This window comes from Colias croceus, chromosome 29, assembly GCF_905220415.1.
Source record: "Colias croceus chromosome 29, ilColCroc2.1".
NCBI lineage: Eukaryota > Metazoa > Arthropoda > Insecta > Lepidoptera > Pieridae > Colias > Colias croceus.
Window position 1 is genome coordinate 3,561,851 of NC_059565.1, and position 24,712 is coordinate 3,586,562.

Here is a 24,712-nt window from a genome sequence, read left to right on the forward strand (position 1 = left end):
AAGTTTGTATGGATGTATGCATGTTTGTTACTCTTTCACGTAAAAACTACTGAACCGAATACAATGAAATTTAGCACACATATAGAGGGTAACTTGGATTAACACATAGGATAGTTTTTATCCCGGAAATCCCACGGGAACGGGAACTATGCGGGTTTTCCTTTGCAAATGCGGGCGAAGCCGCGGGCGGAAATCTAGTGCGAATATAATTATTGACGTTCACGGTAGAACAAAAAAAATTGCATACTTAGGTATACTACCACTCATGTTCGAATAATATTATAGCATGTAAAATACCTAATAGCTCAATGCATTGTAAGTTGTAAATTGTAAGATACTTATGAACGAATGTTCAAAATCGGTTCAGTAGTTTTTGAAACATGACTATCACGGAAAATAATAAGGTATGCTACGTAGCCGTGTCGTATTTCTTTAGCGCGTATCCTTTTTAATTTATGTAGGTATTACTAGCGGTCCGCCCCGGCTTCGCCCGTGATACATATTTCGCAATAAAAGGTAGGTAGCCTATGTTCTATCTCAGGGTTTAAAGATTGTCTGTACCAAATTTCATCAAAATCGGTCCAGTAATTTTTGCGTGAAAACCATACATACATACACACATAATTACAAACCTTTCCTCTTTATAATATTAGTATATAGGTGAATGTCACAGATTTATTTCCATTAATTAATTATTTAATTAACTCATTTTTCAATGTTTAGTAAAACTCTGGCACGAATCAATAATATTATGTACCTATATAATTTATAAAGTAGAAACTTAAAATTCAAACTTCACACATACCTAGTTTATGTAATTACCTACCCTCCCTTTTGAGTGTTTTATTTTTACCAAGTAATAAATACTAGAACCAACCTTTTAATTTATTAAAACATTGTGTCTAACTACAGTTCTGAAAAGAAATTCATTCGAAACGAAACTTGAATTAAATTGACAAAAGTTTTAAATTTTAATAGCAATTTTTAAAGATTTTATTAGGATTTTTTTTCTAAGAATACAGCAAATTAAAAATAATAAACCGTCCACTTAAAAAAATAACCACTGAAACGTCACCGAATAGGCCATTAAAAATCAATTCGAATTCGAACGAACGCATAAAACACGGCGCTTTCAGCTCACAAATTGAAAGAAAAAATATTGTCGGCATCAATTTTGATCCAAACACTAATAAATTGGCATCTCTCAACGACATTAGACACACACAAGCGGAGTTTATTAATAGTGAGCATATTTTGTAAATCCCGCGTGTATCATCCCTGTTTCAGTGTGTCGCGTGTCGCGGCGCGATGCGCGCGAAAACATAACTGTCAATGTCAAAATGAGTTACGCGGCGGCCATGTTTGACAATTTTGACAGGTACGAAATTAAAAAAAATAAGGATTCGAATTGTTGTGACGTTAAAAGTGAGCGGGAAGAGGATGAACATGTGCAGCACGTGTTGGGGCCTAGTAGGCGGTGCTTGGCGTGGGCCTGTAAGGCTTGTAAGCGGAAAACCGCGGCGGTTGATCGGAGGAAGGCAGCCACGTTGAGGGAGAGGCGGCGGTTACGGAAAGTTAGTTTGAATATTTCTTAGGGCTAATTTTTCAATCCTTGGTTAAAACTTATTCTTCGAATAACGTATGAAACTACCATTCCAAAATGTATTCTTATTGTCCGCAATTGACAGTTTACAGGTGACATATTAATTTTATCGAGTAATACTTTATTGGTCTGGTAAGTTTAAACAGGGATTGAAACATTGGCCCTACTATACCTATGTGTAATAAGATAAAGATTGCAAAACGTTAGATTGCAGTTTTCTTGATAAAATATCATGTACTAGGTTTCCACCCGCGCCTTCGCCCGCACAGTCAAAGAAAAACCCGTATAGTTCCCGTTCCCGTGGGATTTCCGGGATTGCGTCATTTTCCCGGGATAAAAAGTAGGTAGCCTATGTCCTTTCTCGGGTATCAAAATATATACATACCAAATTTCATGAAAATTGGTTCAGTAGTTATAGGCGTGATTGAGTAACAGACAGACAGACTAGACAGAGTTACTTTCGCATTTATAATATTAGTTTGGATTTTGATAAAGATAAGAAAATTAAGTCATGATTGATATTTTATGGCGAAAAGTAATATTCTTATAACAGCTTTATATAAAATGAAAATGAAAGTAGTTTCCTCTATAAATTTATAGTTTCCTTTATTTCGTATCAATTAAAAAAATACCACGACGCGTTCTGTGCATTTAATTGGCTTAAGTTAAAATAAACAACATTGCACTTAATTTTTGAATAAGAGGAAGTAGGTAGTACTACTTCGAATTGAAAAATAATTTTTGTGTGGTATTGTACATTTATCACTACAGTCATCATAGTATAAAACAAAGTCGCTTTCTCTGACCCTTTCTCATCTCCCTATGTACTATGCTTAAATCTTTAAAACTACGCAAAGGATTTTGATGCGTTTTTTCAAGAGGAAGGTTTTAGTAGGTATATAATTTACGTTTTGAGACAAAGCGGGCGAAGCCGCGAGTGGAAAGCTAGTCGACTATAAGTTAAATAATATCTTGACGCTAGCGGAGCAGCAATGAAAAATGTTGTAGAAGTGTGAAAAATGCCATTTTGAGAGCTTCCGTTTTGTAGGTATATCAAACGTTTATCTTATGTATCTATGTAATAGACATAGACATGACATACCTACACAAACATTTATTCACAAAAAAATTACATATAATACAACTGACGATCATAATAAATAATAATTAACACAGAATAAATACAAATAAAAACACGAAACTAGCTAACTAACTGCAGCTCGCGCTTTGACAATTGGAGCATTAATTTGATGCAAAAAAAATATACTTAAAGAGCAAACTAAAAATAAAACACACTTACACTCGTGAAGTTATGTTATTGTCACCCTCACCGATCCTTGATTAGTGTACAAAGTTTGAATTAAATCTGTGTTATGAAGTCGGTTACGTTCAAACAATATGTCGATTACTACATATTTAATTGTCATCTGTGTTTCGTGTGTATTTATTCGGTGTTAATTATTATGATTGTCAGTTGTAATATATGTTATTTTTTTGTGAATAAATGTTTATGTATTGAATAAATTCTTCCGTCTGTTGTATTGTTATTATATATTATGTAATCCATACTAATACTATAAAGCTGAAGAGTTTGTTTGTTTGAACGCGCTAATCTCAGGAAATACTGGTCTGATTTGAAAAATTGCTTCGGTGTTAGATAGCTCATTTATCGAGGAAGGCTATAGAGTATAGGCTATATACATATCATCACGCTAAGACCAACAGAAACAGAGCCACGCGGGCAAAACTGCGAGGCCGAGCTAGTTATATAGAAAAATAAACAAAATAGTAAACGTGACAACCCTTTGAATTCGCTTCTATTTAAATTCTAGAAGCTTTAAATATAAACACATTTATTGCTCTGGTATTTCCTGTTAATCTTAAAATCTCGAAACGTGATGTAGGGCCGAATTGATGTCTTTAAATCTGTTGACAATTAATTGAAAATAACTTTACATGTCTAGTCTGATGCTATAATATATTGAAGGTATTTTGCTTTTACGTTAGATGAATAGGGTTGTCAGTAGCCATCAATTTTTCGCATGATATTTTTTTATTACCTGAAAAATACCGGGATGTAGGTACCTTTAAAAAAAGATTTTTCAACACTTTCCAATAGGAATGTGAGGATAATTAAATTATCATGGCAGCAGTAAAACTATTTGTTTTACTAAATTAGAAATTCTATAAAACTTACCTACTAGGTATATCAGAAATAAGATTTTTTTTCTTAAATGCTTTTTTATTTTAAACTTAACGTACTTAATTCGACGGTACTATGTAATCAACTAGGCTTTTAATAAAACGGCTGATTTAACCAGTTAGCTGCGACATATTATACCTTCATAATTTCAGCCCACAGCTTGCTAGCCTTGCTCGAGTCAAAGAGCCCAGGCTATTATTGAAATAGCTGGTTTAACCATATCTCTGCAACATAGCTTTACTCGTAGCAAAGACTACAATTACGTCACATGTCAATCACTATAAATCTTCGGCAAAGTTAATCCACCCGGAGGTGTAAAAATGGGATTCAGTCACGTAGGTGGGATTATCGAATTGATGGGATGTGTGACGTTTTAATTTAGATGCTTGTTAGATATTATTATGTTATTTCGTCTGTTCTGAAAAGGAATAAGGAAAATTTAATTGATGCTCCTACTTATTGGTTCGATTGGTTTCATCATGACTATAAAGTAGGTACTAGCTTTCGCGGACGCGGTTCTACCGAATACCCGCGGCCCCGTCTATAAAGCGGCACGGCGCGGGCGGAACACAGTGGAGTTTAGTCGGTAGGTCCCTGCACTCAGGGTGAGTCCGACATAACCCAGGGCTCATTCCCCGAGTGCCCTGGGTATGCCTAAATGCATTCTCCACTATAAAAAAAAAAAAGGTAAGTACTAGCTTTCCGCCTGCCTCTTCGCCCGCGTTTTCAAAGATATACTGTCATAGGCACTACGGTCTACATGCGTTTCAAAAACGTTATTTTGATATCCTTGAAATACACGAAAAAAATAATAATTTATAAATAACTATTTATATCTACTTCAAACCTACTAAATTTAAAACCCATTAAAGATAAAACATTCCTTCATAAGTCACTCCAAGTTAGCTAAGTGACGTCACAATCCCATACGTAAGCAATTAGTCCCACTACGTCCCGAGGGACACTTTAAAAGCGATACAATGTATCCCATATATATGGGATTCGTTAATGTCGAAAATAAATCTTTTAACCTTGTTGAGATGAATTTATATTACTAGTTCTCAGCCCCCGGCTTCGCCCACTTTGTCTAAAACCAGCGAGCATTCTAAAACCTAATAAATAAAATACTTTCTCTTGAATCAATCTAGTAATGAATTAAAAAGACGTGTGGCACTCGGGGACTGCCGCGGTAAATTGCATGCTATGCCTTCAAGCCACACCTCAGCCAGTCGGAGTGGGAAGCGTGAGGTTTTTTGTGTACGGAATTTCTGGATTCGGTCCCCGCGCTCAAGGCCCGCGATAGAAGCTATGCAATAGCTTAATAAAAAAACATCAAATCATACACAGATAGCTGAAATAATAATACATGTCTAACTACTTAGGTAAAAAATAAAAATGTAAGTAGTTTTTGAATGGAAAAATAATTAAGCTGGTCGAGTTCTCTTTAACAGTGATAAATGCATTTTTGAAATCGGTGAAATTAGGGATTAAAAAGTAGGTAATCGTACAACAATAACAAATCATTAATTGTTATTTTAGAATACCTTTCTGCCTTACTACTTACGTTACAATTAAAAGTAGACACTAGACACCACAAAAGTCATTCGTAATTTCAACCAAATAAACATCAAGGTTTATCAAACTCTCCCCATTTTATCTCAATTATTTGAAAACTTTCACCCCCAAAGATTTCCATAACGAGCGATCACCAGCGGCCTGACTCCTGCGGCTCCCCGTCACTTTGATCAAGTCAAAACTTTATTTATAATATTTATGTCATTTATTTACTTATACGTATCGTACGTATCTCATCAAAATCAGTCTAGCCGTTTGGAATATTAAGCAGGACAAAGGTGTTCCCTATCATGATCATTGCTCGCATTTTCTATAGTTTTCTTGTAAGCTCTCAAAAACCTACATACCTACTATAATCTAATTTATTCGTACAGATAACTCAAACTCTAAATAACCCGCCTCATATACGATTTGACAGATTTATGTACAACCATCATAATATTTAACGACATTTACAAAACGGTACACGGATAAAAAAATAAAATCTCTTTGAAATGTATAATAAATTTATTTTTATGTGAAAATAAGATGTAGTCGTATATTGGAATCTTTATTGACAATGCTATTTTTGTTTCAAGATATGTATCGTAAAGTAGGCCTGAAAGTGACATTTGGAGATAGAAAAAATATAATATTACTAGCTTACCGCCGGCGGCTTCGCCCGCTTTGTCTAAAACCTAATAAATTATATACCTTCTCTTGAATCACTCTATCTATTAAAAAAAACCGCATCACAATCCGTTGGGTAGTTTTAAAGATTTAAGCATACAAAGGGACATAGGGACAGAGAAAGCGACTTTGTAGGTACTATGTAGTGATTATGGCCTAATTACCTAAACAATTTTAACACAAATTATTTTACGAACCTGAAAAACGGAATCTCACTAAAAACACAGAAAAGCGTGACCTACTTAGTTACTTTTTATTTTCTCAAAAATCATTTAATTCATACGAATGCTGAAACTCATGAAAACTGTTATTTATAAGTTTAGATTTAGATTAGGCCTATTAGACACGCTTCGTATCACAGGAAGGCACTCATGCACGTATAATTATATTATTTTTAACTACGAGAATTAAATGGCTTGGAAGATATATATTTCAGGAGAAATAACATTTTCTGTTATTATATTATATATTTAGCAAATTACGATGGGCGTCAATTACTGCAAAATATAACTGTGCCCTGCGGTTTCATCGGCTGACAAAAACACGGATGAAATTTGGTACCTATGTGGGTAGCTGAAGACCCAGAATAAGACTAGGTTTTATCCCGGAAATCCCACAGGAACGGGAAATACGCGGGATTTTCTTCGAAAACGCGAGCGGAAATCTAGTAGGTAACCTAATATTAGATATGTAATGTACTAAAAATCTACATGATTTTTAACTCTTGTTCTCAAAAACTACGAGGGTTGTCAATTCGTAACTTTTTTTTGCTTTTAGCTCTACAGCTGATATTTAGTTTAAATTATCTTTATAATAGCTTGCCGCCCGCAGTTTCGCTCGCGTTTTCATAGGAAAACCCGTATAGTTCCTGTTTTTGTGGGCTTTCCGGGATAAAACCTATCCTATGTGTTAATCCAAGTTACCCTCTATATGTGTGCTGAATTTCATTGTAATCGGTTCAGTAGTATTTGCATGAAAGAGTAACAAACATACATACACATACATCCATTCTCACAAACTTTCGCATTTTTAATATGTAGATATTAGTAGGTTGTACCGCGAAAGCTCAGTAGGTTTTACGATAAAACAAATTTAATAAGATTTTTGTTACAGGTAAACGCAGCATTCGAAGAATTAAGAATACGCGCCAGGGCTGGCAGCGGGCGGCTTCCAAAATTAGAAATATTACGAGCTGCAATACAACATATAGAGAGGTTACAGGCAGCCCTACGCGCTGCTGCTGTAGTAAGTTCTCTTTTTCTTTTCTTCTCTTATTGTAAAATCAAGAATACTATAAAATGGTAGAAGTGTATTTTTACGACAAACCGACAACAAACGGAAGTCGGCCGAGGCAAGGTAAAGTTGGACGAAGTAAGCCGAACTGCCTCTCTACATTATTCTATTCGTCTAACCTCGTTCAACTTCGCGAGTAGTGTTGAGGAGGCACTATAGAGTATATTTACCTAATAAATCATTGATATAGCTTATATATTAGGTAAATATTTGAACATATCTCTTCTTTAAACTAAATATGTTTTAATATAGAAAGAATGAGTAGATAGCGATTAAAAAATGATATTTCTTGTCTTATAAAATTTCAGACTAAAATTAAATTAAATGGTAAAAAGGATAGAATTTTAATTCTAAAAAGTCGGGTAGTTGGCGAAAAGTTAAAAAAAATTGTAGCTACATAGCTTAGTCACTTTTCCCGTAAAGAGACTTGATCAGTGAAACAGATAAAGTAGGATAAAATGTAGTAACTACATGTCTACATATATACTAAAATAATATCTTCAAACAGATATATGTCTTTCCTTTCATCATTACAGATAACATCCTTAAAAAACTAAATCAAAACCTATCCATCCGTTTTAAAGCTTCCATATAACCCCCTTTTCACGTGAAATAAAAAAAAACACCTTTTGAAGTCACTTAAAATAGGCATGCAATATTAACATAAGTACTTCGTACCTCAGAAATAGAACGAAATGGCTTTTTTGTACATAATCTTATAGCTTTGTACATCTATAATATAAAAATGAATCGCAAAATGTGTTGGTAAGCGCATAACTCGAGAACGGCTGAACCGATTTCTTTAATTCTTTTTTATTATATTCCTTGAAGTACGAGGATGGTTCTTATGTAGAGAAAACGTGAATATGTACCACGGGCGAAGCCGGGGCGGACCGCTAGTTCAAAATAAAATCATAGGAAAGTCAAAACTGTAAATTGAATATTTTTTGAAAAAAAAAATACTTGAGGCGTGATCTGCCATCGATATCGAAACCAAAAAAATAGTTTTTAAATTTTTTGTCTGTTTGTCTATACCTATGTATGTCCGGGCTAAACTCAAAAAGTACTGCATGGATCTACAACAAACAATATTAAAATTACTAACAGGTCGGGTCAACATATAGGCTATACACTATACATCAACATAATATCATCACGCTAAGACCAATAGGTGAGGAGCGATGCGTGTAAAACCGCGGGCACAGCTAGTGTATAAATATTTCTATACAAAGAGAATAAAATAGTTAGTATTTGTAGAATCTAGATTCTAGGTATCAACCGCGACCTGTCACATATACTTGCAAGCGTATTAGCGGACGTTTTATTTGAAAAGCTCATTTCACACGGAGCTTGCACGTCTTTTAGTATATTATTTCATTCTACACTAGCTGCTCCGCGCGATTTCACCCCCATGGGCCGAGGCTCCACTCCTGTTGGCCGTAGCGTGATATATGTATAGCCTATAATCTTCCTCGATAATTGGGCTATCTAACACCGAAAGAGTTTTTCAAATCGGACCAGTAGTTCCCGAGATTAGCGCGTTAAAACAAACAAACAAACTCTTCAGCTTTATAATATTAGTATAGATGTGTGAATATACTTAATGTTTGGTGTAAAAAGTAAAGACATGAGTTATAGGTGTGATCTAGAATTAAAACTTATAAAAATTATAATTTATTAAAAAAAATAGTAGACCTTGCAAAGAATAAAAAAACTAGAATGATAACTAAGCAACTGTAAAGTTTCAAATTGACACAGTATTTGAACACTCGCGCATAATAGTCATGGAGTAAGTACTATAATGGCGTTAGCGCCACTTTTCAAATACTTATTTTTAAACAGATTAACCTTTAAAAAAAACTGTGTACCGAGCACACGTGTCAAAAGTGAAACTTCTTTGGCAAGATGAAAAGATACCAAAATCGTTGCCTTCGTCCGTGACGTAACGGTATTGCAATGACGAGACCTTGAAATTTTACTCTCAACGCGCCTAACGAAGTTTCACTTCAAAAACCTATGAAAAGTTAATACCTAGTACATGACTGTGACACATAACTATTTTTTTAACATTACCCTCTTTCGTCCAAAAACGTATAATTTCAATAAAAAACAAACCGCGTAATTATAGACGATCGCAGACGTTCAGAAATAGACGGTCGCGCGTGCGGAAAGCGATGTCGCGATGTTAAACAGCAATTAATCCACGCCAGCGTGGATTTATGGGAACACGCGGCAAGATGGCTGCACGAGCGTGTTATAATTGGTTGACGTTTTTCATGTGAAATGTCGATAAAACTCCCATTTTCTAATTGAAGTGAAACTTCTTTATCGGGGTTGGAAAATAATTTATTGTAACATTTTTAGTTACGCGTAACATTTTTCCGTTACGCGCCATCTTTTTCTTATCCTTATCAGTTATCACGCGTGATTCGACGTATTTCTGTAAAGTTGCTTATAGTAAATTATTTTTTGAAAAATTAGGTCATAAAGAAGTTTCACTTCTTACGTGTGTACACTAGAACACGCACACATTTTTTTCAATACGAGGATCTCCATTTGTAAAAGATTATAAAGTATAAAAAATAATTCAAGATGATTATTATCAGCATAAACGACTGTATATTTTGATAGCTTTGGCTTATAAGTTTGATTTTTTCACAGCATCACGGGACCGTAGACTTAAATAATAAATAAAAATCGTTTATTTGGAAACAATGCATAAATACTAAAAATCGTTTATTTGGAAACAATGCATAAATACAAAACAAAACAAATTACTTGATTATTCGATATAAATGTCAGCTTGATACCTCCACGCATTCCTGAGAAAAAGGGTGTTGAACTGTTGACAGACAGACGGACGGATAACAAAGTGATCCTTTATGGGTGCCGTTTTTTTCCTTTTGAAGTTTTCCTTTAGAAGCTAAATAAAACATCTCCTTACCATCGCAAAAGCAAACTGTTGGTCTTAGCGTGATGATATAAGTGTGATATAAGTAATATATAGCCTACTATAGGCTTCCTCGCTTTCTTCAGTATTTTAAATACTTTCCCTCCAGGGCCCATTGAAAATTTCCACATTGTACCTAGGTACTTATACCAAAAAACTACGCCATAAAACATACTACAAACATCAATGAACTATTTAAGCGACTTCAAAAAAGGAGGAGGTTATCAATTCGGCCGGTATATATTTTTTTAATTGTATGCTTGTCTTTTGCTTATAATTTTTATTTTGCCTAAACACAGTTGGAGTCCGAAAGCTGCAAAAACTACGTGGAGCCGACAAGTTCGCGAACTGAGAAAGAAAAATCTGATAGAGAGAAACCCTTTTTAAATGGTAACTACTTACCTATACAATATTTTATTATTTTTATGTATGTATTAGGTATGTAGAAAATAAATAAATATTTCAGGACAATTTTCAATCATTTACAATAATTTGAAACATTTAGTTAACTAACTACTAAGTAAGTATTTTCTTGTTGAATTTCCTGAAATTCGTGATTGAAGACTCTCAGTTGTTTTTCCTGACAACACTCGAAAAGAAGCATATTAACCCAAGAAGTAGTTATTCACATAATAAAATATTATTTGTTTCAGGTGAATCTCCATGTGGTCTAAACAGTTTAGCTCGATTGCGTTGTATCGTACAAGCTTTGGCGAAAGACAACGCGTGACGTCATTTGTGTATAGGCTACAATCTAGATAATTCTATTGTTTAAATTAACTTTATTAAAATATATTGGACAAGAAATTTATGTCTAAACAGCCATTATAATATAGAATCAGATTTATTATATATTCTTTATTATAATTTATTTATTTATAAATATATTCATGTGATACAAGAAATTTATGTCCAAATAGTCAAGATATGAGCTATAGTTACTAATATTATAAAGCTGAAGAGTTTGTTTGTTTGAACGCATTAATCTCAGAAACCACGGGTCCGATTAGAAAAAAGAAGGTAGGTACAAATTATAAAAATATTATTTAATTACTTACATAGCTTATAATTTTCTTGTATTATGTGAATATTAAAAATAGAAATAAATCATTTAGGTACCATCATGAATATATACAATTTCAGTATTTAGTACCTAATATATACTTACATGATACATGTCTATTGTAAATTCGTAAGTGATCGAATTGTAATATAAAAGTGGGTAATTTCGAAAATTGTGATATCTATGTAAAAACTAGGTAATTATGTTGAATACCCGACGAACGTTGTACTGCCTAGACACCCTTATCACACAAAAAAAACATCAAAATCGGTCAAGCCGTTTCAGAGGAGTCTCGTTACAAACAATTTGAAGCTAGGATTTTATAAAAATATATGTATACTTACTTAATACCCTACCTACATTAGGTACCTACCTACATTTTCGAAACTGGATAGGTCCTACCCATTTTTCGTAATTTTTCTCAATTTTTTTAAACCAAACATTTTTCGAACGTCTATTATAATCAAAATATTGAAAAATGAAACTGTAGGTACATTTAATTTATATAAATGTAGAATAATAAGTCTGTGCCTTATTACCTAGAAAATATTACATTGTCTGTGCTTATATTGTATAGTTAACTTATTGCTCACTAGATATAGGTAATAAATGTTTTTATGAAAAACTGTTTTTTATTTCACCTTCTACAAATCTATTTCGACCTCCTTGGCACAGTGGTCCGGTCCTGGGTTCGATTCCAATTAGTGAAGACGAAGAAAAAAATGTTTGCGTCGAGCACACGTGTCAGAATTGAAACTTCTTTGAAAGATACCAATGTCTACTTACTCCATGACGTGACGGTATTCCCATGACGCGACCTTGCAATTTTAATATTTTTATTATTTTATAAGTTTCATTTCAAAAATGTCTCCTAGCAAAACACAGAAAGCTGATCTTCTTGTCCCTAAAGAAAATCGATCAGTGTAACAGATGTAGGTACCTATAATGCATCTTCCCCTTACCCCACTAGGGGACATGGGACTTTCATTATATTTTCTACATACCTAATAGGTATACCTAAGACTAAAGTAAAATCCAAAATTATTGTTTGTCGCTTTTGGTTAAAGCGTAAGAAGGTGCGGTCAGTTTATTGATGGGTGCTCACTCAAAAAGGTACTTCCCTACTAATATGCCATTTTTCCGATTAGCTAAAGTTAAAAATTCATTTATGGGTCAAGGTATACGCTTTTACAATAGAATTCCTCATAATATTAGAGAGTTTAGTAGTTCTAAATTTAAAACTTATATAAAAAATGTACTAGTTCAGAGAGCGTACTACAGTATTCAGGAATATATGGACGATAAAAAGTAAAAACCCATGGAGGGTTGTCGCGTAAAAACCACAGGACAGTTCTTTGTATATTATGATATATTATGTATTTAGATATAAGTTACATATTATGTAATATCGACATGATTTTAAAAGAGCAACTATGGAGTTTCTTGCCGATTCTTCTCCATAGATCACTGCTTTCCGAATCGGTGGTAAATGTTAAAATAATTATGTAATGACGATTCGAAAGTGCTACTAAATTAAATAGTAGTCTAATTGATTAAATGAATGTTTGAGTTTGAGTTTGAGTTTGAATATCATAAATGCGAAAGTAACTCTGTCTGTCTGTCTGTCTGTTACTCGATCACGCCTAAACTACTGAACCAATTTGCATAAAATTTGGTATGGAGATATTTTGATACCCGAGAAAGGACATAAGTAGGCTACCTTTTATTGCGAAATATGTACCACGGGTGAAGCCGGGGCGGACCGCTAGTTTCAAATAAAAGACAAACATCAGCACCACTCTACAGATCTTAAATTCATAGGACAGTTGAAAAGCTAGATAATTATACATTTAAAAAAAAAGATAGAAATTCGATCGCGGGACGGGATTGGAACCCGCGTCTTTCGTCATTCCGCAGCATCACCTTGATTTTTTTCTATCCTTTAAAAATTTCTATTTTAAAAGCATTTGAATCAATTTCAAAAATCTAAAGAGTTATCATAATAATTCATACATAAGTCATAACATAACCCTAATACACTTCTAGCTCAAATTATATTCTAAAAACAGCCTGTTCCTAGAATATTACCAGACGTTTATCATACAATTTGTAATTACATTTACCAGTACATATTATTATGATCTGTGATTATGATAGACAAGTAGGAAGTGATCTTAGGCGTGGCTTGTATGATCGCCAAACCACGCCTTCCGTCGCAAACGCATCTAGATGTAAGATTTACTCGTGCGATTAAAGTTATATTTATCTTGATTTGTTTATTATTATCATGGATTATGATTTAAAGTGTCTAAGATATGTTAAAATGGGTATTGCAATGCAATATTTTCGATGTAACTCTAACTAAGTAGGTACCCATTTGTCAAAAAAGGGTCTAAAAATGCGAATACTAATAATTGTAAATTCCTGTACCAAAACTTTAAATACAGATTGGTATTAAATTTTCAGGAGTTAGGGAAGTATACTATTGCACGATACATATCAAAAATTGTATACCAAATTGTAAGCAAATGTTACTGATCACAATTTTCCGACATTAAAATGTTACGAACAATCTCTATGCCCAACTACTCTGATCACAAATACAAAAGGATAATAGGTAATTGATTATAGCAGACTTGATCTTTCTCGGTACAAAATTTCATACCTACAGATTCTAATAGGTATCTATATAATATTATAGGTAGGTAATAATAGATGCTTGCCCTACCTCGGCCTAGGATTTTTTACAGTTTTACAGTTTCCAAGCGGAGAATAATCCATCCTAAGAATCCATCATACCAAAAATTCATTCAAACCGTTCAAGCAGTGCTCAAGTCATTTTTTTTTATATCTATACTAATATTATAAAGCTGAAGAGTTTGTTTGTTTGTTTGAACGCGCTAATCTCGGGAACTACTGGTCCGATTTGAAAAATTATTTCGGTGTTAGATAGCTCATTTATCGAGGAAGGCTATATTATCATCACGCTACGACCAAGTCAACATAACAGGAGTGGAGCCACGAGGGTGAAACCGCGCGGAGCAGCTAGTTTTTTATATAGGAAGATATATTTAAGTTATACCTAAAATTAGATATGGATTAGTAGAACAAACAAGAGCAAAATCGTATTCAATGAACAAATCATTCATGGAACAAACACATTAAATCATTTGTTAGCGAATAAATCAGCTGCTAGCGTGTCGGCCATGATGGATAAATGACATATGAGTTGTGACAAGCGACAATACGTTCTGAAACGTTGACGAAAGAATGATATGTGTGCTTTCGGAGATTAATTAATTATTGAACGTGATTTTAATAGTAATAATTTATCTATATTATAAAAATGAATCGCCTGTGTTGCTAAGTGCAAAAGTTGAACCGATTTCGTTAATTCTTTTTTATTATATTCATTGAAGTACGAGGATGGTTCTTATGGAAAGAAAACGTTAATATTAGGTATGTATGTACCACGGGCGAGCCAGGGCGGGTCGCTAGTATTAGTAAAGCTGAAGAGTTTGTAATCTCAGGAAATACTGGATACTGGAATATTTTTTCACCGTTGGAATATGTACGTTATATGTATAGGAACTAAGAAAGATATACTTTTTAGCACCTATAGGTCCCTTGTAATCATAAACAGTCGTCAATACTGTGAATGTATAAGTGGATATGTATGTTTTATAGATAAGAGTAATACAAATATACTTTTTAGCATATTTTCCTATAATAGGCTACCTACTTGTAATCAAAAATCTTTCGTAAATACTGCGAATGTGTGAGTACATACAGACAAGATCTATCTGTTTAGCTTTATTTGATATAGGTAATTAAGCAGAATTATTGTAAGACTTTTCTCTTTGCAAAAGCACAAAATTAACCCATACTATGAAATATTTATATGTATCGTGACTTCAGAACGATATTTCAATTACTCAATGACCGAAAAATGAAACATACCAATTGAAGATTTTTCAAGTATTTATACATTACTAGCTTACCGCCCGCGGCTTCGCCCGCTTTCTCTAAAACGATTTGAGATTTAAACTATCCTATCTCTCAAGTTGGATCGAACTGCACATGGTGTGCGAATTTTATTATAATCGGTTAGAGTCCATTGAGGACAAACATTGTGACAGGAGATTTATATATTATATTTAGATTTAGATAGGTAGGTAAAAATATTAATTTCATTCTAAGTAGGAAACCCAAAACTTACATTGTCTAATTCCATCATAGGTCTATATTTATATAGGAGAGGAGTAGGAAATAAATAAAAAACGCATATTTTTAAAACATTGTAATTAATAAAAAAATGTAACATTTTACAAAAATATATTTACAAGTATACCTTCCTACGTACACTTAATAATAACGATTAACTTAAACACCAGACATTTTAATTATTTTAATACAATACTTTACTAAAAATACATTAAAAATGTTTGTCTATCACGTTGAAACTGCTGAACCAATTTCGATGAAAAAACAGTATTTTAAACACATTCATAATTAAAATTCTGGCATTTAGGGTCTTAAAACATTAGTCGTGTAAGAGAACGAATGCTGAAATAAAATAGGTAGTTAAAAAATTGTATTAAAGAGGTTTTAATTTTAATTATAATAAAATACCATTAGAAAAACAAATAATACTATGATTCAATTACAGAAAAAACAATATTTTTCTTTTTATTTATTTGTTTGACACGCTTTAGCTTTAAAACTATTCGACTGATTTTAAAATATCACTACATAGTATAAAACAAAGTCGCTTTCCCTGTCTGTATGTCCATATGCTTAAATCTTTCAAACTACGCGACGGATTTTGATGTTTTTTTAATAGATAGAGTGATTCAAGAGGAAGGTTTAAGTTTATAATTTATAAGGTTTTAGACAAAGCGGGCGAAGCCGCGCGGAAAGCTAATACTTATAGAATCTATAATCAATAATCAATAATAATATTATAAAGCTGAAGAGTTTGTTTGTTTGAACGCGCTAATCTCGGGAACTACTGGTCCGATTTGAAAAATTCTTTCGGTGTTAGATAGCCCATTTATCGAGGAAGGCTATAGGCTATATATCATCACGCTAGGACCAACAGGAGCGGAGCAATGCGGGTGAAACCGCGGGGAACAGCTAGTAATATTATAAAGCTGAGGAGGTTGTTTGAACGCGCTAATCTCAGGAACTTGAGTCCGATTTGAATAATTCTTTCAGTGTTAGATAGCCCATTTATCGAGGAAGGCTATAGGCTATATATCATCACGCTAGGACCAATAGTAGCGGAGTCACGCGAGTGAAACCACGGAGCGCAGCTAGTATTTCATAAAACTTATAATGCCATTAAAACCTCTTTAATAATAACTTAGAACGAGAAACATAATTAAATTATAACATATACAAACTGAATGTATTGAGATTTTGTATTAATATTCATAATAATAATTACTTAAATAAAAAATAAACTTTTATACACATAATCGAAACCTTTAAAATTTACGCTTTTTATACTGAAATAAAAAATAATTACACCATTAAATTAAACCATTAAATTTTAACCGTAAGAAATTCTTTTAAAAATCCGTATAAATTACCTAAAATAATATTAATTGGTAATGTAGATTTACTACTACAGTAAATAATAACAACGTTTAAAAACTGGTAAAAATTGAAGTTTCAAAATTCGATACAAAGCTGAAAACTTTGTTTGTTTGAATGTGCAAATCTCAGGAACTACATTTGAATTGTTTTTTTTTTGCTATTTAGTTATGTGTTTTTGTGTAAAAAAAATATCTAATGAAGAAGTAGTCTATATTTTTGAAGAAACATAGTCAAAGTCAAAGAGTCGATGTTAGTTTTTGTAGTGAAAGATAAAAAATAAATATTTTTCTTTAGAAATATCAATAAAACTATTGGTTTTAACTTTTTAATATAAGAGTGAATTATACACTTGTTTGTTTAAAACTTAAAAATTATTTAACTTATTTGAGCAAACTTATTTAAGTATTGTGCAGAAGTTAAGTAAAAACGTAATAGAACTGTTTAAAATGTATTTTTCCATACTATTGTCATTAAGAATAGCTATTATTGTAAGAAAAAAATGTTATAATATATAAAAGTTATAACATGCTGTCTCTGTCTATCCTACTGAGAGTGAAAAGGATGGCATGATAAATAAAGTTTTTGTAAATCAGTATTGTCATATTACTATTATTGCATCTCGTTTTCACACAGATTAAAAGAAAAGGATAGATATATATATTAAGTTTAATTAATTATTAATAAAATAAATATATGTGTAATAAGTAACATTTTAACTACGTATCTATCTTTTCGAAAAACACTATCAATAAAAGTATTGTCGTTTCGTATATTCGTTTTAAAAATGTATAATTCACTCTATTTTGTGCGATGTTATTACTATTTGAACGGCTGGACATAATTTGATTGTGTTTATTTAAAAAATAAGTACTTTTTAGAGTCTTACAGAGTATATTTCTTGTATTTTGGCCAGATAATGAGTTAAAATGCTTATATTTTTTAAGTTATTTTCTTCAATCAAGTCAAATTTAACTAATATTTTTGACGTGACAACGTCTTATAATTCGATAGAGCCGGCTGCACGCACGAAAAAACATGACTCATGCGGCGTTACCTCGCTCTGACTCATCTGAGGCGTTCCATGTAAGGCTTGAAGTGCGAGCGAGAGCGCGGAACGAGCGACAAAGAAGCACAATCGGACGTTGTCACGTTCAACTATCGTCAGTAAACCGACTTTACAGACAACCAATTTTTTGTGTTAATGCATCAAATTATATTCAATATTATTATTAGTATTTTTTTTATATCTCAATTATGGACTGTATGAATGACGAATGATTAATTTGTAATATGTTTTGTTTATTTAAAAAAAAAATATTATAAACTATTGGAAAAATAATATTTTGAGCCAGAAATCAAAAGTTAGATAAAAGAAAAGAAAGAGATAATAAATAAGTGGATATAATTATTGTGAAATCTTTTTTTAAGGAAAGCAAAATTTATACTGAGAATAGAGAAAAAAGAAATATTTTTTTTTTAAATAATATCCAAATTGTCTTTTAAATTTATTTTCTATTTGTTTTAACCATTACAAATAAATAATGATTTGTAAAAAGTTATTTTTTGTGTATAATACAATTATAACATACACGGTGAGGAAGGATGAAGAATCTATACTAATTGTTAAGGAGGTATATTTTGTCTGTTTGTTTGTTGTTATCTCAAAAACTAATGAGCTGATTTTAATGTGATTTATTTAGTAACAAAAATCCTTGTTTCTGTCAAATCGGGGTTTTAAAAACATTAATTATTTGTCTTTTTATAAAAGCTACACAATTAAATCGAGTAACGCATCGCAAATATATAAAAAATAATACTTATATATAAAATTTTATAGGCAGCTCCTAGACTATAATCTATATATATATAAAAAAGCGTTTTTACAATATAAAAGAGATTTACAAAAATTATTTATTATTATAATAATGATATATTATAATATACAGGCTATTTGGATGGAAGCCGACTGACGATTGGCTTGTGTACGCGACTGTTCGTCGATGTGATATGTAAAATTGCTGAATCGATTTTGATGAGATTTTTTGTAAAATATAATATGATGTGACCTTATTAAATCAATTCTTTTCTGTTAAAATACTGGACTGTAGGTTTAAAATTAAAACTCTATTTGTCATAATTTTTGTCTTTAGGCCACGCAGTTACTCTACATATAAAATAACCATTAAATATATTAAAAAGTCTCATCAAAATCAACATAGCGTAACATTACAAAGATAATTGAAAAAACCCAATAAAACATACCAAATTTTTTTAACAATAATATTTAAAAGCCATACATTACTACACAAATAATATAATTTTTTCCTTATTATCTAAATTAAAATTCCAAATTTCTTATTTTTCTTCAAAAGTATTCAAAAAAATCATAATAGCACAGATAAACTAAAACATAAAGGCACGTTCACACAGACCGACTCATCACATATAAAGCCGCGTACACACAGATACAAAGTACGATTAGGCCGTAAAAAACATTTTTTTAATAATTATTACATATACCTACTTATACGTTAGATATACACTAGTATCACTGTTGATGACATCACGCGTTGCTCAGCAACTCACTGGAGGGAAAAATAAATAAATTAGTAAGGAAAAATACATTAATTTCGAATGCAAACACACACACACACCTACACAAAATACAAATATACCATAACTCAGGTACATTTTCATTATATTCAAAATAACTTTTTTTAAATGGTTATTTTATGCACACAGGTTATTAAAATAACCTGTACTTTGTCACAATATGCCTATTAAATGCACCAAAAATGTACACATAGTATGCATGAATGTGTGTGTAGTTTAGTGTAATGTGCGTTTGTGTTACAATACGACGATAAAAACCCATGGAGGGTTGTAGCGTAAAAACCACAGGACAGTTCTTTGGCATATTATGATATATTATGTATTTAGATATAAGTTACATATTATGTAATATTGACATGATGTTAAAAGAGCAACTATGGAGTTTCTTGCCGGTTCTTCTCCATAGATACTGCTTTCCGAATCGGTGGTAAATGTTAAAAATAATTATGTAATGACGATTCGAAAGTGCTACTAAATAGTAGTCTAATTGAATAAATGAATGTTTGAGTTTGAATAGCGTAATGTACGTATGCGCGTACTTATGTATGTGTGTGCGCGTGTATATGTGTGTGTGTTTGTAAATATACATAGGCTATTTTAATAATAATAATGAAAACACTCACTTCGTCAACTCCCTAGCCGTGAGAGGTCCCGTGAGACCGGACCGCGATCTTGATCGGTTCAATTGCGCTCTTCGCTCAGCTGCAATGTATTTATTTATATATTTATAGGTTAGGATATAGAGATGATATAGGTAATAATAGTAATTATTATGTATTCATAAATCATGTATAAACTCATGAATATCGCATAAACTCTTGCCATACTAAGCTTGTATAGAAAGAGGTAAAAATGGATGTAGAATAAAAGTAAAAATGGAGGATTCTCGTCGCTATAGGATGTATACTATTTATTAGGCTGGTTGCAGAGCTTGACCGACCGTCAGTGCGTACCGTCGGTCCTGACGATACGCATCAACAATGTGTATGACTATGACACTAATGCGCATGACAATACGCGTGCGTATGGTCGGTCTAGCTATGAACGGTTTTATGAATTTCCATACATATGACAAGCTGACAGTCGTTCTAGCTCTGCAACAAGCCTTACTATAAAACTTCTTTATTAATTCATATGATTATTAAAATATTTCAAGTTTTCCAAAGACTGAAAGGACTGGGCCGATATTAAAGAACAATTTAGTGCTAACTGATGTTATTAGAAATAACTTATAATAAATAAAACACAACGTTTTCTTATGTTTAAAACAGTATACAAATAGAGAAAAACTCTTATTTGAATTATAAAAAAACAAATAATAATAACATAATACACGTATATAACAACACCTAAAAAATTTGTATTACAGTGAAACTTGGTTAAGTGGGACCTGGATAAGTGAGAAACCTCCATAACTGGAACTCATGCTGAGGTCCCAACACTTTGGCACTGAATTCCCTCTGTTAGTGGGACGAGGTAAACCTCTATATCTGGGATTTGTTCTTTCGATTTATCATCATAGTTATCTCTATAACTGAGACAGCGAGTAAATTTTATATGCATAAACCTCTGTAACTGAGATAACATTGTTTGTTTACTCATTCTTATTCTACCCACAAATGCCACACGTAATTCCAAGTACGTAAGTACAAATTTTGAGCTTCAATTACCTTCAGTTTTAGTTTGGCTTTATTATCATACAGATGTTTTTTTTAATGATCGCATCTGTATAACTGAAAAAACCTGTATTCTCACCTCTATTAATGGAACCCTCTGTAAATGAGACAGACATTTATTTATACATGTATACCTGAGACACTGGGTAAGTGGAATACCTCTATAAGTGAAACGACATTGCAGGTCCCTTGAGGTCTCACTTAACCAGGTTTCACTGTATAATATTGCTACAACATCAATGTATTTAAGAAACTTTATTTGTGTGTGTGTCTGTTCATTTTTTTAACTCCTTAGTAGACATCAAATAAATGTTAGTTTTTTTTCAATATTACATTTTTACAGGTTAATTTTGAACTGAGGTTTTAAAAAATTAGTTAAAAACAACTAAATAAAACGCCTATAGCCCATATGGACTATACAATTATGAAGAAATAAATTCTTTATAGACTAGCCAGCGAAAGAAACTAATTAATAAAAAAACGACGTGTGTCACTCGGGGACTGGGGCAGTAAAGCTATTGCATGCTATGCCTTCAAGCCACACCTCCGTGCCCGTCAGAGTGGGGAGCGTGAGGTTTTTTCGTTACGGAATTTCTCGATTCGGTCCCCGCGCTCAAGGCCCTCGATAAAAGCTATGCAATAGCTTAATATTATTAATAAATTGTAAAGCAATAACCATACGACACAATATTGAAAGCTGTATGTTAGTCCATTAAGGCCTATTTTTCAATACCATCCCATCTGTATATCTATCTCTTTCTTTTGTTAAGAGTAAAGAGAGATAGCAATACATTCATACTTTTTTATTAATGCACAAAAGTGTGTCTGTCTGTAACACTTTCAGACCAAAATTACAGAACCGATATGGATGAAATTTTAATAGTTGTAGACACAGAGTCAAATACAGTGTAATTTTTGAAGTGAAACTTCTTTAGGCGCATTGAAAGTAGAATTTCAAGGTCGCGTCATGGCAATACCGTAACGTCATGGAGTAAGGCGACGATTTTGGTATCTTTGAATCCTGCCAAAGTAGTTTCACTTCTGACACGTGTACTCGGCACACACGTTCTTTTTTTTTCGTTATTTCTACTCTTACCATTTTGACATAAGGGGTCAAAGTTTTGTTCGTGGTTTCGTCCATGTTTTTCTTATATTTTTCGTATATTTGGATGGTAATTGAAAAATAGGCATTAGCTATACATATAATAATAAAAAATCAACTTGTCTGTAATTCTCTAGTTTCGGTGACGACGTGCGTCGTTTACGATTTCTGCATCGCATAGCCGAATCTGTGACGTCATTATAAAATAACTAAATATTTATTAATATAATTTAAATTTATGAAAAAAAAAATATAATTTATGAAATACACATTACACCCTAAACTAATACACAAATAAATAAAAAAAAACACTTTAATAAGACAAACTCATGAAATTTTTGTGTTGTCAACGATCCTTGATAAGTGTACAAAGTTTGAATTAAATCTATCCGTTTAAATGTCAAAATCGAGTCTAAAGAGTCGGTTACATACAAACATACAGGTGAAGCTAATAAAAGCGTGTTAAAACATTATTTATATGTGTTTGTAGTGACACAAAAACGAAAAAATTATGAAGTGAAATTGCTTATTTATCTAGTTATACCTATAAATACAATAAACAATATTAATCTATACTAATATTATAAAGCTGAACAGTTTGTTTGAACGCGCTAATCTCAGGAACTACTGGTCCGATTTGAAAAATTCTTTCAGTGTTAGATAGCCCATTTATCGAGGAAGGCTGTATAGTGTATATCATCACGCTAAGACCAACAGGAGCGGAGCAATGCGTGTAAAACCGCGGGGCACAGCTAGTTTTATAATATTTTCGTACATTTTACACTAAATATACCTGCAATACGGTGCAATATCGCTTGCACCAAACCCTCCTCTTCATTCGTATCCTCTATAGTGAGTGCGTGCAAAAATCGACCTTATTGTCAAATAGGTTTTTTGTTCGAAATAAATAATGCAAATTTGGACTTTAAGTTGATAGAAATAAATGTTATTTTGCAGTGCTTATGTTTTTAGTGAAAGTGATACATTTTGATGAAAAACTCTAAATATTGAAAAAAAATTAATAATAATGTGCTCATTCTAATTATTATTTACTTCTTTAAGCAATTTGGATAAAACTACGCTTATTATAGATAGTTATTTGAAAAAATTATGAAGAATATCGAATTTTCGATTTCGTGTATGTACCCAAATTAAATTTCAAACTAACTGTCCAATAAATAATTCTAATCCTACGAACCTGATATTTTTTGGTGCGATGATAGCACACCAAAAAATATCAAAATAACCAATTAAAAAAGTATCAAAATTAAAAAATAAGCGACTTTGACACTACTAGATAGAATTATATAAAAAAAAATCCCCAAAAAAAAAAGATTTAAACCCGTTAAAATACATTACCTCCAGCCACTCGTGGATTCGCTTTCTTTCTCGGCCGCTCTCTACTGAACGCAGAACCGCTTTGCAACGCTTCCATTAGACTGTAATGGATAATAATTAATTTATTAATAATACATTACTATGTAAAATTCAATTGTAATATTGACAGACATTTCTCATCTCATCTCTCACTCCCTCCTCTATCTCTCCTCTCTCTCCCCTCTCCTCTCCTCTCTATCTCTCTCTCTCACTCACCTGTCCATAACGCCGTCCTGCGCGTGCTCGATGTCCACGAACTGCTTGTTTCTGTGCTGGCGGTCTCTCTTCTCTCTCCTCTATATCTCTCTCTCCTCTCTCTCTATCTTCTCTTCTCTCCTCTATATCTCTCTCTCTTCTCTCTCTCTCTATCTTCTCTGCTCTCTCTCTCCCACTCACTTGTCCATAACGCCGTCCTGCGCGTGCTCGATGTCCACGAACTGCTTGTATCTGTGCTGGCGGTCTCTCCTCTCTCTTCTCTCTCTCTCCCACTCACCTGTCCATAACGCCGTCCTGCGCGTGCTCGATGTCCACGAACTGCTTGTATCTGTGCTGGCGGTCTCTCCTCTCTCTCTTCTCTCTCTCTCCCACTCACCTGTCCATAACGCCGTCCTGCGCGTGCTCGATGTCCACGAACTGCTTGTATCTGTGCTGGCGGTCTCTCCTCTCTCTCTTCTCTCTCTCTCCCACTCACCTGTCCATAACGCCGTCCTGCGCGTGCTCGATGTCCACGAACCGCTTGTATCTGTGCTGGCGGTCTCTCCTCTCTCTCCTCTATATCTCTCTCTCTCTTCTCTCTCTCTCTCTTCTCTTCTCTCTCTCTCCCACTCACCTGTCCATAACGCCGTCCTGCACGTGCTCGATGTCCACGAACTGCTTGTATCTGTGCTGGCGGTCTCTCCTCTCTCTCCTCTATATCTCTCTCTCTCTTCTCTCGCTCTCTCTTTTCTCTCTCTTCTCTTCTCTCTCTCTCCCACTCACCTGTCCATA

The 24,712-nt window shown here is 33.0% G+C and overlaps 2 protein-coding genes across 10 annotated transcripts in view; one reads left to right on the forward strand and one right to left on the reverse strand.

The window, feature by feature from the left end:
• Positions 1-1,296: 1,296 nt before the first annotated feature.
• LOC123704428 (transcription factor SUM-1) lies at positions 1,297-11,967 on the forward strand. The gene is made up of 4 exons (XM_045652820.1): positions 1,297-1,574; positions 7,164-7,295; positions 10,593-10,683; positions 10,947-11,967. Exons 1-4 carry the CDS (start codon positions 1,341-1,343, stop codon positions 11,021-11,023), a joined length of 534 nt encoding a protein of 177 aa, XP_045508776.1. The 5' UTR covers positions 1,297-1,340; the 3' UTR covers positions 11,024-11,967.
• Positions 11,968-18,100: 6,133 nt separating this feature from the next.
• The window catches only part of LOC123704405 (protein diaphanous), a 46,994-nt gene continuing 40,382 nt past the window's right edge, over positions 18,101-24,712 (reverse strand). For all 9 annotated transcript variants that reach the window (XM_045652776.1, XM_045652772.1, XM_045652779.1 and 6 more), the window contains 3 exons: positions 23,708-23,787; positions 20,194-20,272; positions 18,101-19,542 (listed from right to left, as the gene is read on the reverse strand). In XM_045652776.1, the coding sequence (XP_045508732.1) occupies positions 19,521-19,542; positions 20,194-20,272; positions 23,708-23,787 (181 nt within the window). In that variant the 3' untranslated portion in view covers positions 18,101-19,520. The remainder of the gene's footprint in view (positions 19,543-20,193; positions 20,273-23,707; positions 23,788-24,712) is intronic.